Here is a 17,230-nt window from a genome sequence, read left to right on the forward strand (position 1 = left end):
AATCATCGTAGGCAACACGCATTTGTTGACAAGTCGGTATACATCCATGTTACCAGACCACAACTGGCGTTGAAATTTTGGATATTGCTATAAAGGACATTAAATTTGTATGTGTTAACTTTATTTATTTTTTCAAAATATTGTACGAAATATTCGTTGATATTGAGGGTTTATTAGCTTTAAATGACCATGGCATCAGAACAAAAGTAATTTGTATTTGCATCTTTAGTCTCTCGACTGGTCTCTTTATAAACTCTTGAAAGATTTGTTGATGATTATGTACACATAAGAATGTATTCATAACATGAGCGGCAAACCGTTTCGATGTTAAAATATTAAAATATTGTGATAGTTAAAATGTGTGAAAATATATAGAGGATATTTGTTCATGTCAGTGCAACGAGTGAAAATATTATTTTAATGTGATCACTCGTGAAATAACAAACGATCTTACACTGACATGAACAAATTTTCGTTTTTTTATGCCCCTTTTTAAAGAAAACAATTAAAAGCTGTTTCTCTTTCGCTGAAAAGTTACCCTTTCTCCCGTTGCGTGCCTCAAGACATTTCAATACACAAAATGACGTCATACGTGTTTGTTAGACCAGTGAAAATCTCCGTTTAAACTATTTTACAATATATATAAACAGTGAAAAAAGCATAAAATAAAAAAATAATAATTAATTGGATTCGGTGGAATGTCGATTTTAACGAGCAAGTACTTTTTAAGTGGTCACAAAGGAAGTAAATCTTGATATGATAATCTTAGAACAGAAAAAGTAGTTCCGAAAATGTGATATTATCACCGGTGAAAATAACAATTTGTTTACTTTCACTACTGTTATTTCACTGCAGAAATGTCATATTTTATCATTAGGTATAGAAGAAACCTCTTTCATTCTGTTTATTGTAAAAACTTATGGAATATATTATTCCATGATAAGGAAGTATTTAGTCTAGAGGTTATTTATTAAACATAAACAAACCATTAAAAAAGGACTTTGAAAGTCATTTTTCTATATCAGGGAAGGTGTTTTTGAATTTAGATGCAGTTTTTCTATCCGTAATGTTAATGAATAATTCCGTATCTCCAAATATGAATTCTATATAGATTGTCCGCTCTTCCTTTGATGGGTTCGGTACCTGGTATTCTATTTTGCCTAGCAACCAGCAGTTCTTGTCCGTGACGTAGGTTGGATTTAGTTCGGTGGAGAAATAGACATCGATTTCAATAATTTTCTGAAAGGGTTCAATGGAGGTCAGAGAATCGTAGGACATAAAACCAACTGGTGCGCGGGACCCGGCGGAAATGAAAGGACAAAACATGTCCGTGATGAAGTCAATGTCATGCAAAGTGACTAACCGATCTTCAGGATGAATATCGGGATTAAACAATTTTGCTTTTCTAAGTCCGTATGTGTATCGTACCACCCTTTGGAAGATACATCTGGGTTGGTGTCCGAACATAACAGCGCCTTTGAGAACGGCTAATTCCGGTTCAGGTGGAACAATGATTCTTTGGATCTTCGTTTTCGATTCCAGTTCTTGTTTTATTATATCCTGGACGATGGTTGATGATGCCATGCCACCGACAAGGATTAACATGGTACACTCCTTGGCATTGTGGTCCAGGAGGACATTGCGTATACTTTTGGCTATTTCTAAACACGCCGAGTTGAAGAATTCCCTGCAAATTGTTGCATCCATGTGTAAAGTATTATCCGCCAGTTTTACCTTATCCCTGTACATTGATCTTTGTACTATCGCCGAGAGATCTTCACCGTTGTTTTTCTTTCTGCATATTCTTTCAAGGCCCACCGGGATTCCAATTGACAATAGCTTGGCCTGGTCTGAGATCATTCCCTTTTTCGCCATTTCGAACTGTTTCAGTATATCAATCACTTCTATCTGACATTCGTCCAGAAATTCGCGAACAGCTGGTGCCCCAAATATGCGCACTAGGAATTGAAGGAATGAGTTTTCCACATGACCGGAACCAACCAAACAGCCCCCGCCTTTGTTCATTTCCTTCAGACGCCCATCGGGACGCTTTTGGTGCAACACAATATCAGTAATGCCCCCTGAAAAAATGTAAGTTGACTGGTTAGTTCAGCAAGAAAGGGAATCTTCATTGTAGACTCGGAAATAATTGTTTGCAAAGGGGTTGAAATAAACCAAAAAGTGGACTGAACTTTACCGGTACGCTATTTTTATAGTACTGAGCATGTCAGACATATAAAGCAGGTGCGCACTCGGTTGCTACGCATGATAAACAAAAGTCGCCCGCCATTTTTATTCTTTGAGTCAACGAAAAAAGCATGGGTTTTGAGTCAGCAGCCCTCGATACAAATAAACTATACAACTTTTATTATTTGATCATCAAAATGTCGAGACAGCGATGCCCATTGCGACAATTGTTGACACGGTTGATCGAAGGCGTAGAACGTGTCTTATACTTGTTATTACTTATTCCGAAACGTATTCAGCTAAGTTACTATCAGACAACTGTTTGGGGGTTCCTGTTTTACAAGTAAACTTTTATAAACTGCATGCCAAGTAATTTCAATGAGGTGAGTGTATAAGCAGTTGTTTAATCTAGTCGAAAAACTAAGCCCATGGTTAAGTGTCAACAACAGTAATTCTATTCATGAAAGAGTGCACGCAGTTTTATTTTGATATCTTTCTATTCCTTGTTATTAATTGAAGTTTTAAACTGTTTGCATTTTATTGCCGATAAAGGCACTTTAGCCTTACTCACGAGCGACTCAGTATAGAACTTTTTAACGTACCTTTTTAAGTACCGGTAAAATTAAATTGTCCCCCAAAAATGTTGTACACACAATTAAACTATGCATTTAAGTTATGTATGTAGTGCGCACATAGTCTACCTATCAACAACTGTTCGAGTTGATAAAGAAACTATCTTTGGAAGGAGTTGTGATTGCCGTATATAATAAATTCGAGCAAGTGCTAGTAAGCATCAATAAACATATTGATACATGTACACGTATCAAAAACAAGTACCTCCAATATCAGCAACCACGTATGTGCATCCCGGCGAGTGTATGGGCAGTTTTCCGACGCCTTTCATGTTCTGACAGTATACCGAGGCCACTTCAGACTCGAGAGCCAATCGAAGCGCCTCACCGGGGATCCCAGCCTGAATTTCACGGTGCGGAACATAGATTTAATTGTAAGACAAACGTGCATGGTCTAATGGTATTTAAGAACATAACAATTCATCAAGCGCAGTCTTAATGCGTGTTTAGACGTTCTCTGATGGGTTATCTGACGACTAACTATGATATACAATTATTATTTATAAAGAACGGACAGTTACACATATTCGTACCTCTATGGCCGCTTTTCGTATGAACTGTTTGCTGACGTCATTCCACATGGCGGGAACTGTGACAACCCACTTAATATCCTCGGTCGTCACCTCTTTTCCGCGCATGCGCAATGCGTTCAACAGATGCCCTTTGAGGTATCGAAAGGTGATTGCAAATATACGCATAGCTGGAACAGATTTCCCGGTTTCGTCTTTTATTGTTTGGGATGATTTTATAACCTGTGAACGAAGAGTTGTAATTAAAGGTAAATCGTAATCATTGTTAATTGAAAAACAATAGCACAGGTTTATGTAATCAAGGGCTAATAATAGTTCGAAAGAACTGCACAGAGCAGTATGCGATAATATGCTTGCTTATAAATAAAGCATAGACATTTGAAATCAATGTTTTTTAGTATTGTTTTGTTCTCAATAACCTAGTATTACAACTGACCAACCCCTCGTATAAACAGATTATCAAGTAATTTGTTTCATATACAACTCAAATTCGTATTATGTAACAAAAGATATTAAGTGAGAGAAGATTGAACGTACCTGCCCGGACGCGATTTTAGACCGAAACTTTTTAAAATAGAAGCATCTCTCATGGCGCCCTTGTTGGTGCAACTCCGCGTACCTCTTCTGGGCTTCATACCCAAACGCCTCAAACTCGCGTTTCTCGTTTAGCAAGAGTTGGGTGGGGGTCTTGTAGGTTGTGGTCGCCTTGTCGGCGCTCGTCCAAGGGTTGTTGACGATCACATTGTCCATGATTTCGTCCATCTCTTTCCTAAAATGTTGCAAATTAAACAATTCAGAGGAAGTCTGTGTATATTCGGGACCATAACAATTCGGGTTTGAGGGCACCCCGATATATCATGGAAATAACTTATCCGATCGGCTGTAAATACCAATGGAAAGTTATTGTGTTAGGTGGAATATTCTGCTAATATTACCACCGGAGGCTTATCTGTTTAAACTCTGTGTTATGTGTATGCTTGATGTCTTTTTTTTATAAATAAGACATGAATCTTTGTGTATAAATATTTTGTTGTAAATCCCAAAAATAACACACTGCATTATGTTTTGTCTTGCGCTTCGTGTACAATTATGTTTCAAATTATAAAAAAAATAATAGTAGCATTAAATATCAAAGCAGGGTGTTCCAGTTATAATTCAGTATACTGTTGTATTATTCATTAATTATCACGAAATATATGATAACAGAAACCATCTGAAGCATACCTGTAAGCATACGCGTAACCGGAATAAGCGGTACCGACGTCTAATGCCACCACCATCGTGAAACTCGCGTCCGGAACTGTTGCCACGCTGGCACGTGACTTGATGCTGCTCGTTACGCTCATTTGCGACGGTGCGGCGGTGTTGCATCAGATCTTTGGATATGGACAAATGTAAGACCGTTGATTTTTTTTGTGCAAATACACGCAAACGTTGTATTATAGATAGCGAATTTACAAAATGGGGGTAATTAAATGTGCTTAAAATAAAATCGCCATCCTTGCTTTATTTAAGAAAAACTGATGATTAAATTAAAATACAAATAAATTCAGTTCACGCAGGGTCCTATTTAAAAGGCCAATTTAAGTGTTCACATATTTTCTATATCTTACTTTAGTTATGATTGAACAGTTGTTGTAGATTGACAGTACATATGGGCCGAACTCTGTGAAAAGGGGGTTTAATGCATGCACGTAAAGTGTCTTCTCATATTAGCCTGTGCAGTCCATACAGGCTAATGAGGGACGACACTTTCGGCCTTAACTGGATTTCTGCTAAGACGAGACTTTATGCCATACAAGTGAAAAGTGTTGTCCCTGACAAGCCTGTGCAGACTGCACGGACAAGCCTGTGCAGACCGCACAGGCTATTCCGGGAAGACACTTAACGCACATGCACAATCCCCCTTTTCACAGAGCTAGGTCTATATAATAAGGCGAAACTTTGAATAGCAGTCAAGAGCCGTTCTTATTGGACATAATTTCTTGTGGATTCGGAGAGGACAATGCTTTACGTAATTGATTTATATACTAAAGGTAGTGATTTGTCAACAATCCTGCTGATACGTGTAAAACTTACATTTCAGTGTAAAAGCAATTTGAATATTTACTGTTATAAACACATATATGCAAGATCGAGAATAAACCACGGGAGTACAGATAAAAAAAGATTTTCGCATTGCGAAATAGTTCGCCATTATTATTCAACCGCGTAATCTTTTCAAGTGGCGTCTGTACATGTATGTTGAAAGTAAATATAATACATGGAACCATACAAATATATAAAAACCATTGACAACCAGAATAATGCAAAATAATAAAAAAAATGAAAATAGAAAATAGTACATACCCAGCAGTGTTTATATCTCTGTTAGTAGTCGATTTTGACAACAAAGTATAATCTGCTATATGGATTAATTGCATTATCCGAATCATGAAATCAGTGGAATGACCTTTTTAATCCGCATTGGCTATTTATGAATCATTTGGATTAATTTTCACTCTTCTTCACTCGGCATTCTGTGCCGAAACTTAAGTTTAAGAGTATTGATTTTTTAATAGTCTTATAACTGTTTCGAAAGTTAATCTACTAGTCAAGTTAACTTTCTTTTATCTTGAAAAATATCGCGTTTTCAAATGTGTGAGCGGCATTAAAATGGGTCTTAAGTATGACATTAGACTTAACAATTGAATACAAAAGAGCGGTCTTTAGTTATTAATATATTACAAATATATATATACAGCTAGGAAACACCTTTATGGTGCTCAACAATCTCCAAGACTTTGTATCACTTTTGCTCGACATTTCGAAGAAATTGCAAACTATTCTAATCGCCCCGGCATCAGCGTCGGTGTTTGCGACGGCGTCTTGGAAAGGGGTTAAAGTGTTTTAGTAAGCTAGTCCCTCAGGAATGGCTTGATGGATCTCAGTCAAACTTTGAACATGTATTACTTACATTGAAATGATACAATATACAAATTTTGGTATGGCGTTTGGTATGTGTCATGTAGGCTTTTAATACTAATAAATGTGTATGTTCCCAATATAGAAGGGTTACAGTTTTTGTGAAGCTATTTTGTTAGGAATGGCTTGACGACTTTCATTCAAAATTTAAGAAAGTTCCAATATTTAAATTACCACATTTTTCAAGCTAGGTAACTCTTTTTTCGAATTGGACAAAAAGGGCATTATCAATTTTTCGCCTTAGCTAAATAGACAGATGCATGCGTTTCAAATTAGGATCATTTGATGCAAAACTATGTTGAGACCTTCTATCAAGCTTCCAATGGGATTCCAACTGAAATATGTGGGGCAAAGGTAAAGGTCACTGTTTCTATTAAAAAAAAGCAAAATAGACTATGCTGAACATGTCAAGAACCAATTCTATTGTTGTAAACATAAATCCTTGATATAAAAATCAAGCTGTGGATGTGCTTAGTGTTACGTTTTATAAATATAGAAGTGTGTTTCTGCTTCTTAGAACAAGAATAAGGGAGCTATTTTAATGGAATTAGTACGTCCATATGGATACCGTATACCTAAGACTTGCTATAGTTGCACAAGCCAAACATGAGGTTTAGGTCAAGGCCACTGTTCACCAAAACTAAGGAAATTGATACACGCTGAATAACTCAAAAACACATAATAGTGTCCTGAAACTTCGGACTTAAACACATTATATTTAAACTTTACACTCAGCTTGGGCATCCTTATAGGTAATGTAGGGACATTGTTAAGTTCACGTTCAGTAACTATGTATCTTCTCAATAACCCGAAAACAAAAAAAGCTATTGTTATGCAACTTTTATGTAGATTTGCTAGTATTACATACGGCACGCGTGAGGCGGGCCAATGTTACTGTTACTTAAAATACAAGATTCATGTAAGATAACAGATGGGGTGAATTGTACAGTTATTAACCCTTTTACCCTTTTATGCCCAGTGGACTCTCCCATCCTTCTAAATTGAATCAATTTATTTCCAAAATTTGGGTTGTCAAATATATTTATTTCTATATTTAGAATATTTTTTACAGAATTTCCCTTAAGCAAAAAGCGCAGACCCTGATGAGACGCCGAATCTGGGTCTACGCTGTTTACCAAGGCATTTTTTCAAGACGCTAGGCATAAATGGGTTAAATTATATGGTTAACTTCAATATTGCATTGAGCCTGTGCTTTGAAGCTTTGGACATGAATATCTAATAACCAGAATAAGAACGGAGTTGCGTAAAAGGTTTGTACGGTCAAGGTCAATTTCATTCGTTATAAATTTAAAAAAAATGTAATAAATAACTTGAAAATACTTTAAATAATTGTTATATAACATATACATTCCTGTATAACCAGTGACCGCGAATTGATGGGTCTGAGCTAAGGTGACAGTAAACTGTAATAAAGATACATGGTTCGTGATAAAAATCTTGAGAATAAAAATATATTCGTGTTTTTTGTGAAATAACAGACATACATGCAGATATATTATATCCCAACTATGTTTTAATTACATCTAAGTTGGATTGGGTCATGGTCAACGGCGATACATACAAAATATATGAGCCGTGCTCTGTGAAAAGAGGGTTTAATGCATGTGCGTAAAGTGTCGTTCCAGATTAGCACGTGCAGTCCGCACAGGCTAATCAGGGACGACACTTTCCGCCTTAACTTAATTTGTGCTAAGATAGACTTTCTTAAAGCGGAAAGTGGACGACACTTGACGCACATGCATTAAACACCCTTTTCACAGAGCATGGCCTATATTAAAACGGTTTCTGTTCAAAATCAAGTTTAACGTGGAATATTACAAATGTGCACGTCGTTCTGTACGAGACATTGTGAAACTAAGTAACGAACACAATAAGGCCGTGCTTCAAGCTCACAGTTGTGAAACCATACCGTAAAGAAATAACAATACAACAATGTCAGAGATGAGATATGTCTCTTATATTAAACCACTGTTTATGAAATGACCACCCGTTTTGTCCAAATACACTATTTACCAGCGCATTCACTTCTGTTTCAGAGGCGGATAATGGTACTTGTTTTGAATGTTTGATTTTTTGTCCAACACTATAACGTTTAACTCTGTGCCTCCGAGGATTACGTCAACAAATACAGTCCTCGCCTCTACAGAGGGATCCGGGATCGGAAAATCTAGCTTTCCCATCGGGATGCAGCCTTCCTCAGTCACGAAATTATGTGATAGTTCCGACGACTCGTAGAGGTCGATTTCGATTGATTTCTGGAACGGTTCGGTTGTTGTAAGCGCCTGGTGAGAGACGAATCCCACTGGAACACGGGTACCGATTGTCAAAAACGGCGAGAAAACGTCTAAGATATACTCCACGCCTCCGTTAAGCACCTGCCTCTTTTCTTCTGGGTGCATTTCCGGGTTGTATAAGCGTGCAATCCGAATCCCAATGGTATGACGGTTAACGCGACACGAAATGCCGTTTGGATTGTTTCCGTAAATGACGGCACCTTTCAGCACCGCCACATCTGCGTCCGGCGGGACAATAATTTGCTTGATTTGTGATTTTCCTACCAGTTCCTGATGCATTATCTCCTGAACAACTGCAGATTCTGCGAATCCTCCAGTTAGAACGAGAATGTGAATGTCCTTGCTAGTTTTCAACGCCGTGAGTGAGTGATTGATGACCTTTGCCATCTCCTTGGTGATCGCTCTAAAGAATTCGTTGCTGACAACGGCGTCTATAACAAACTTGTTAGTGGTATATTTTACATGACCTTTATATACCGAACGAAACACGACGTTTGATAAGTTGTCATTATACTGCGCCTTCTGACAAAGCACATGTAAACATGGTGGAACCTTCAGTTCCAGACAAGAGGTAGCTAGAGGGGTAACAGTCTTCTTCCGGTGCTCGAAATCTCGCATCATTCCAAGAAACTCCTTCCTATATGTGTTCATGAAATCGTCCGCAATCTTGTCCCCTAAAAGCTTGTACAGAAACTGTACAAAGATATTGTCCACGGCCCCGGCTCCGAGTTTGGTTCCCAGACCGCGGCTCACTTCTCGCAGACTCTCGCGGCGCTTCTCGTGAATCGCAATATCAGTAAGGCCACCTGGAAAATCATGATCATCATCATCATCATCATCAACAACAACAACAACTACTACTACAACAATAACAATAACAAAGTAACAATAACAACATAAACAATAACAACGTAAACAGAAGCATTGACATCATCCAAAAAACACAAAATAATTGAATCAACATTGATCTATATGCACGCACCTCCTATATCGGCGAGGACGTACTTAGTACCGGATTTGAATATGGGCAGCTTCTCCGAGAGAGCGTTCGATGGCATGTGCTGACAGAACAAGGAGGCTGCTTCCGGTTCCAGGCACAGAATAACCTTCGCATCCGGGAGACCGGCCTGGTTACACCACAGTGAAAGTATTAAAACGTGCACGTGTTATTCAAATTATTAATGGTAATGTAGAAATTGAGACTTATTCTAAATAAGAACATCGTAACCCTTAATTGCAGAAGAAATTTTCGGTTTTTACATGTATTTTTACGAAACAACGAAGGATATAACCAGCGTATTATGTGTTCTATCAAAAAGCTTAGTGTACAGTTCTTTGAAAGTTTCCAATGCCAAATGTTCATTTAGCATATGCGATAGTTCAACTGAAATGTTATTGTGACTATCACCCGATAGAATTGGGCATATTGTTATCCCTTAATTCATAATCTAATTCATAATGACATGGCATCAGTTCTTATGGACGACAATTTGATTATTTTACTTAAACGTTGTCGTTTTGAAGTAAGAAACAATAAAGTTGTTTATGCTCGAGAGCACGGAAGCAATAAATAGTACCGAACAGAATATATATTAAACTGTACGCGATTAACGAAAGTTGTGTTATTACTCGATTTACTCAAGATACAGCAGTAGGACATCAAGTAATAACAATATCTGACAAATTAAAATATAATATAATCTGCGGACTGAATCGACAATAAATACGTTACTTGACACGCAGCTTTCCTCATAAACTGCTTGGTGAGTTCGTCCGTGAAGCCGGCAACAGTCACCACCCACCGGATGTCCTCCGCCTCGGCGTCGATTCCCCTCAGACAGAGATCGTTAAGGAGCTGGCTTTTCAGGTACCGGATAGCGAAAGTGAACACCTTCATTGCGGACATCGTCTTCCCATTCTCGTCAGTAATGTGGGAGTCGCCGCGAAGGTCCTGTAAATCAATCAGAGAAGGATTTTAGTTTATTGTATGAAATAGTTTTTCAATTTCTCGTTACGTGTTACATACACAGTGTACGTCGTACAAAAGAAACACATAAACTTTGATTTCAAATAGCGGCGGTTTCAAAATGCCGGTTATAGATTAGGCAGTTAGCAACAGGGCCGTACCCAGGATTTTTTGACTGGGGGGGCCCAACCGGGGAGGTGGTCCCCCCTCCCTATATATATACTTTTTTAATTTGGCACTTTGCGAGGTGATTTTGAATGCTTATAAAAACCGTATTTTGTGATATGAATTAATGGAATATAACAAGTAAATCAGCACATTTCGGAAGTCTGAATCTTTAAACATTGGTGTGAATTCACAACAATATTAAAAGCTTTAAATTTCCGAAACTTACAGGTTTAAACTGACGATTATCCACATCAACTCTCGTATTGCTTCTACCATTTTTTTTTTCACAAATCAATAACGTCACAGGTTTTTTATCTGATTTTTTGGGAAACCTTGCCTTTTTTAAGGAAAAAAAAATGCGCGAAACGCCTAATTTGGGGGGGGGGATAATGAAAGTCTTAAATAATCAATTTAACATATTTTACTGTTTTCAAACAAATTCAAGGCAACAGATAATTTAATTATACAATATTTTTCTACACTGGATCAGGTTAACTTATATAATGAGATCGATTTCTTGTTTCAATTTTCATTTTTTTACCAATGAGCCATTAATAGGTTGACATTACTCAATTCTCGGTACTCAATTATTTTAAATACGGAATTCTGCCAAATTCTTATCAGTTGCTCGGCAAATTTATGAATCTGTTTTTCTTTTCAACAAACATGTTAACTATCTCATCGTAGTCTTTTTCAGTGATTTCCTTTCAAAAATTATAAATACTCAGTTTTAATTCCTTTGTCAGTGTTTTTGTTCCGGTTCAAATTCAGGGTCCTATTCTCAATGTAAAAAGTATATATTGGGACCTAAAAATTCCCAATAAAAGGTTTCCAAATAAAAAACAATTAAACTTTGAGGGGGAAAATACGTCTAGGGGAAAGAGCCTTCTCAAAGAAGGAAAAAAATCCTGCGTCAGCAATTATCAGACCATAGTCTACGACCTCCGTAGCAGTGGCTTCCATTCGCTGCACTAATCAAAATACATGTTAAATCAACCATCGATAGATGAAGCATTCATGATCACAATGGGGGACTGATCGGGGATGTGTGTACAAGGCGATAAGAAAACCTTGCCTAGGGGCTTATCTCGATTGGCGAGCGCTAATCGCCTTGTTTATCAGGAACAATAAAACATAGCTGCTCTTTTGTTTTGAGGGAAAGTGTACTGTGGGCCCATGCACGAGAGAAAAAATTGCAGTGGGCCGATTATTAAAAAAATATCATAGTTCGACAGCCAGCTGGGGGGGGGGGGTGGGCCCGGGCCCCTGGGCCCATGGACTGGGTACGGGCCTGAGCAATGTGATTTAATAGAATATACGAGCCGTGCACTGTTGAGAAGGGGGGGGGGGATATAATGCATGTGCGTAAAGTGTCATCCAAGATAAGCCTGTGCGGACTGCACAAGGACGGCACTTTCTGCCTGAATTAGATTTTTGCTAGGAAGAGACTTTCTTTAAGCGAAAAATATACAAGCGGATTGTTTCCACCCTGAAACTGTGCGGACTGCACAGGCTAATCTGGGACGACACATTACGCACATGCATTAAACCGCCTTTTCACAGAGCGCGACTCGTACACATTCTCAATTCGAGTGCGACATAAGTCGAATAGTTTGAACAGTAATTGTCATTTCAAAATGTGCAAACGTTAAATGGGCCTTTTCAGGTTTTGGTAAATTGACAAAATTAAAAAAGTTGTTTCAGATTCGCAAATTTTCGTTTTAGTTAAAATATTTGTGAGGAAACGGTAATACTGAACATTTACCATGCTCTAAAATATCCATTATATACATATTTTGACGATTTAAAAACCTGAGACATTGCGGTATATATTTTATAGTAAGAGGTGTTTCTTTTAACTGCGTTGTGTATACTATTTAGACACAAACATATGGCAGAGATTAGTCGGATGTATATAATCGGTCCTCGGACCAAAAGGAATTGTCTTGGAAACACATTATCAAGTGTGGTCCTTCACTAAAATGAACTACCAAACAAGCGTTTCATTAAACTAATTACGCAATTTATGAAGTATATCGAGTAACGTTAAGTGAAAGCTTCATAAAGAATACAATAAATCGCCTCGACCAGGCAGTAGATTTTGTAATTCGATATTTTTTTGTAAGAACAGGTTGTAAGAATGCGATACCAAGTTTTTAAGTATAGTAGATTTAATTAAAAGAAACACGGAATGCGCTTTACATTTAAATATTCGAGGTGCTTAACAAAAAATCGTTCCTACCTTAAAAAAGTTCAAATGTATAAGAATGGTTTAACTATACGCTCATTATTCAATATTTTGATAAATACTTGCCTTGTGGTGAACATGCTCAATTTAAAGATTGGTCGCGTGATTGCATTGTCATAATGTTCTGGTTTGTTAAATAAGAATTGAAAGAAATACACGACCGTATTACCTTTACTCCAATTAATTTCGGTCGGAATCTGCGAAAGTAGTACCCGGTCTTGTCCCTTCCCTCTTTAATCAACTCTATATACATGCGTTCGGCGTCGTATCCATACGCCTCGAACTCCTTTTTCTCGTTCAGCAGCAAACAAGATGGTGTCCGTAGCGTTTCGAGTGACCTGTCTGTGTGCAGCCATGCTTGGTTCATAACTGTCATTTAAATATTGAAACAAATATTTTGATATTTGCAATTGTAAAACAAATAAAATAATATCGCTCTCATAATAAAAGATTTTGAAAGAACTGCTTATCAAAGGCAACCCTTGCCCACGAGAGTTACCGCCAGAAGTTTTCTTACGTAATGTTTGATATTTCGAGGACACTTGGTCGGTCTGTCATAGACCACCTGCATTATTAAAGTTTATCAGAATGATACAGGCTAATAAAGCAATTGGTCTTTTGTAGATTAACTATAAGTTTTTAGTTTCGCACTTTAAAATGAAGTATACACATGATATCAACAACTTGGTGGCAATCACGTTTGCACATTGATATGCTACAGTTTACTTGTTCCTTCATATGTTCGCTCCGTAATGGTTTTGCATTATGGTTTATATTTCGAGGATACGTGGTCTGACTGTCACAGACATTGCCATTTTTAAGTTATTCAGGATGCTGCTGTACTAGCAATTGGTCTTTATCAACGTATCAACAAACTTGGTGGCAAGCAAGTTTGCGCATTCATATTATATAGTTTACTTGTTCCTTTATAGATTAGCTTCGTCTACGAGTTGATTGAATAATAAGTTTAATGTAAAGTTATACAAGTACATGGACTGGTTTATGAAATACATTGTTAAAAACTAATTGAAGAAACAGGCAGAGAAATTCGGAACAAATGCTACTACATATGTAGCAACGTTTTCATGCATGATGAGAATAAAATGTCCTTACCAATGTCCTTGGCAATTAACTTTCCATCCTTCCGGGGTGCGTACGCATACCCGGAATAGGAAGTGCCAATTTCAATCGCGGCCACGTATGTAAACGAGTTTTCATCTTGCATGAACACTGCGGGCCGATGCGATGTAAAGTTGAACGCGGTGTTCTGTTTCTCGATCACGGGGCGTTTCTCGTTGAGTGCCGGAAGCGTCGTCTTGAGACGCTGCAACGTCGGGCGCTTGTGAATCAGATTCAGGCGCGGTTAGTAAATCATGCATTGTACGCCATTTTACATGTATAAATATTGGTTTTGTTGATTTTTTTAAAAGAAAGTTATGTATGATTAGCACATATATCTTCAAGAATAGCGAAATTGCATGCGTGTACATGTACATAATGACAGTATTTTCGTATATATTGCGTATTTAAAGTTTTCTCGGATTATAACAGATTTATATACATGCATGACACTACTTTCATTTACCTTTTTCGGCATATCCGTATTTTTTTCTATCCTGGACATACACAACAGAATAATCAATTAATTACATACTCATGCATTTACATGTGTATATTGTTTGTTTTAAAAACCTGAAGGGATCAAATATAATCTCTAAGTATACTGATCTCAGAGTTATTAAGAACGGGTAAGTGCTAAATCTTTTAATTTTTAATAAGCATACGGCATGCCACTAAACTCAGCTTGGCATTGCTACAAGCGGACATTCCGCCGATATAAGACATTACTATTTGACCCGCGTCATGCGAAAATTGGTCTGAAGCCTGCGATTGCCACAAGCTCGTATTGAGCTTCACTTGACGCACATGTCATTTGACGTTTACATATATATGTGTATGTATGTGTTCTTGTATATTTATATCGATATCCACAGAAATCGCCATTTCAATGTGAAATACACAATCGTGTTGCTTTGATTTATGTCACTTTATCTTGTTTGGAAGTTGTTTATTTTGTCCGCATAACCACGAACATTTATATGCAGCTAATTTCAAAAACCAAATCAGCATTTAGCAAATATAAATGAAGGCATATTGTTGTGAAATAAACATATTAGTTAATGTTTTAAGTTCAGACAAAGTTTGAAAATTATCGAAGTTCGAAGTCCTGTAAAACCCCAGTCCACATAAAATTCATCACGTCATTTCAACGGGCATCTTTCCCTATGAAAGGAAATATTCAAACGTGCTTGGTGCTTAATGAAACACATGTATTAGCACAAGGCCAAAAATATAGCATTTCCTTGTCTCCCGTTCATGTCTTTTTAAAATATGGATGGGAGAGTAGGAAGGAAACTCTTTTTCATGAAATTTTGTACTTGAAGCTTCACGGATGAACTACTGGGGACCGTATTAATAAACATTGAAATACACATTTACGATACGATACATTTTACGAAGATAAATAATTGCTAAAGTCCATATCATATGTTTATTAATTTTCAGTACTTAATTAATTACATTGTCATCTATAGCGCCGTATATATTTGACGAGAATAGCGAGCTAGTTCGTGTACTTATTAAGATTACAAAATTCTCTCGAAATTAACAATGTAGTACGATCGTTTGTGAAACGGCCCCAGGTGTGTAAAATTCAATACGTAAACACTCTGTACATGTAGTGGCGACTCACTTTGAATTGCATAGAATGTTAGATATATCATTAGACAAATTCGTATATGTAAGAATGGATTTATAACTATACCCATCTAAATATGAGTCGTGTTCTGAGAAAACTGGGCATAATGCATGTGCGTAAAGTGTCGTCCCAGATTAGCCTGTAGAGTCCGCACAGGCTAATCAGGAACGACACTTTCCGCTTTTATGACATTTTTCGTTTAAATGAAGTCTCTTCTTAGCAAAAATCAAATTTTGGCGGAAAGTGTCATCCCTGATTAGCCTGTGCGGACTGCACAGGCTAATCTGGGACGACACTTTACGAACATGCATTTTGTCCAGTTTTCTCAGAACGCGACCCATACAGACATCGCAAATAACCTCCTTAACAATATCTCGCAATGTCAAACCAGTGCTCACTGACTCGATCTCGTTTTTTTAATGTCGATAAGAATGATGAATCACTTTTGTTATACCTAATTGACCGAAGATCTGTTTAACCCATTTAAGCCTAGTGGACTCTCCCATCCTTCTAAATTTGATTAATTTATTTCCAAAATTAGGGATGTCTAGTATATTTATTTCTATATTTAGAATATTTCTTACAGAAATTCCTTTAAGCAAACAGCGCAGACCCAGATGAAACGCCGCATCTGTTTGCCAAGGCCTTTTTTCTTGACGCTTGGCAAAAATGGGTTAAACTCACAACGATTTGTGGTAAAACTATAAAAACGTTAATCATCGATAAAACTAGCTCGGACAAATTTAAGTTGTCACGCTCCTTTTACTTTATATACATCTTGACGTATTCAATTACTTTCCCGACTAAATGTGTTGCTGTAAAATCCAGTTCTGATCAATAAAGTATGATTACTTCTATGATGACAAAGTACGAACACATTTGTCTAAGTTTCGGGTATTAAATGAGGTCTTATAGACCGAGGACTATTGGTCAATATTTCTGTTAATTTGGATGCTAATAGTTGATTGTCTTTTATAAAAGAAGTGGAAAAGAACATAATTTCTCCCCTTATATTATGTCTGAATTTTCTTTTCTTTCTCTTCTATGTTCATTAAACCATTTATGCCTAGCGTCTAGAAAAAGGCCTTGGCAAACAGCGTAGACCCAGATAAGACGCCGCATGATGCGGCGTCTCATCAGGGTATGCGCTGTTTGCTGAAAGGAATTTATGTAAGAAATATTTTAAATATAGAAATAAATATACTAGACATCCATAATTTTGGAAATAAATTGATCCAATTTTGCAGGATGGGTTCTAGTCCACTAGGCATAAATGGGTTAAAGCATTCAATTATACTTATAAGTCGCATGTTGTTGAAAAGAATACATGTTAACTTAAAAAATTGCTTTTCACCAGAACTGGGACGCAAATCAATTGTTAACTGTCGACAAAAATAGCTCAAGTCTTGAATACTGTCTCTCGCGGAATTGCAACTTGCGTGATAGCGATCTTGGTCGCCAT

General features: G+C 37.2%; 2 protein-coding genes across 2 annotated transcripts; both read right to left on the bottom strand.

Moving 5' to 3' along the window:
* Positions 1-1,008: 1,008 nt before the first annotated feature.
* Positions 1,009-4,695, bottom strand: LOC127846132 (heat shock 70 kDa protein 12B-like). Its single transcript, XM_052377309.1, has 5 exons — positions 4,574-4,695; positions 3,887-4,118; positions 3,353-3,571; positions 3,025-3,160; positions 1,009-2,081 (listed from the first exon to the last, which is right to left on the bottom strand). Exons 1-5 carry the CDS (start codon positions 4,693-4,695, stop codon positions 1,009-1,011), a joined length of 1,782 nt encoding a protein of 593 aa, XP_052233269.1.
* A 3,660-nt stretch (positions 4,696-8,355) lies between these two features.
* LOC127846133 (heat shock 70 kDa protein 12A-like) lies at positions 8,356-17,230 on the bottom strand. Its single transcript, XM_052377310.1, has 6 exons — positions 17,183-17,230; positions 14,124-14,334; positions 13,180-13,352; positions 10,361-10,579; positions 9,611-9,755; positions 8,356-9,434 (listed from the first exon to the last, which is right to left on the bottom strand). The coding sequence occupies exons 1-6, from the start codon at positions 17,228-17,230 to the stop codon at positions 8,356-8,358; spliced, it is 1,875 nt and encodes a 624-aa protein (XP_052233270.1).

The sequence above is a fragment of the Dreissena polymorpha genome, chromosome 9 (genome assembly GCF_020536995.1).
Source record: "Dreissena polymorpha isolate Duluth1 chromosome 9, UMN_Dpol_1.0, whole genome shotgun sequence".
NCBI lineage: Eukaryota > Metazoa > Mollusca > Bivalvia > Myida > Dreissenidae > Dreissena > Dreissena polymorpha.

What these genes read in the sequence shown, in the direction of transcription:
- LOC127846132 (XM_052377309.1), bottom strand. Translation starts at nt 4,695, where the DNA reads ATGAGCGTAACGAGCAGCATCAAGTCACGTGCCAGCGTGGCAACAGTT. An exon ending in GGTTACGCGTATGCTTACAG is followed by an intron (nt 4,119 to 4,573) that starts GTATGCTTCAGA and finishes GCAACATTTTAG; the next exon opens with GAAAGAGATGGACGAAATCA. An exon ending in CTAAAATCGCGTCCGGGCAG is followed by an intron (nt 3,572 to 3,886) that starts GTACGTTCAATC and finishes CTTCGTTCACAG; the next exon opens with GTTATAAAATCATCCCAAAC.
- LOC127846133 (XM_052377310.1), bottom strand. Translation starts at nt 17,230, where the DNA reads ATGGCGACCAAGATCGCTATCACGCAAGTTGCAATTCCGCGAGAGACA. An exon ending in GTTAATTGCCAAGGACATTG is followed by an intron (nt 13,353 to 14,123) that starts GTAAGGACATTT and finishes GGCTGCACACAG; the next exon opens with ACAGGTCACTCGAAACGCTA. An exon ending in CGAAATTAATTGGAGTAAAG is followed by an intron (nt 10,580 to 13,179) that starts GTAATACGGTCG and finishes ATTGATTTACAG; the next exon opens with GACCTTCGCGGCGACTCCCA.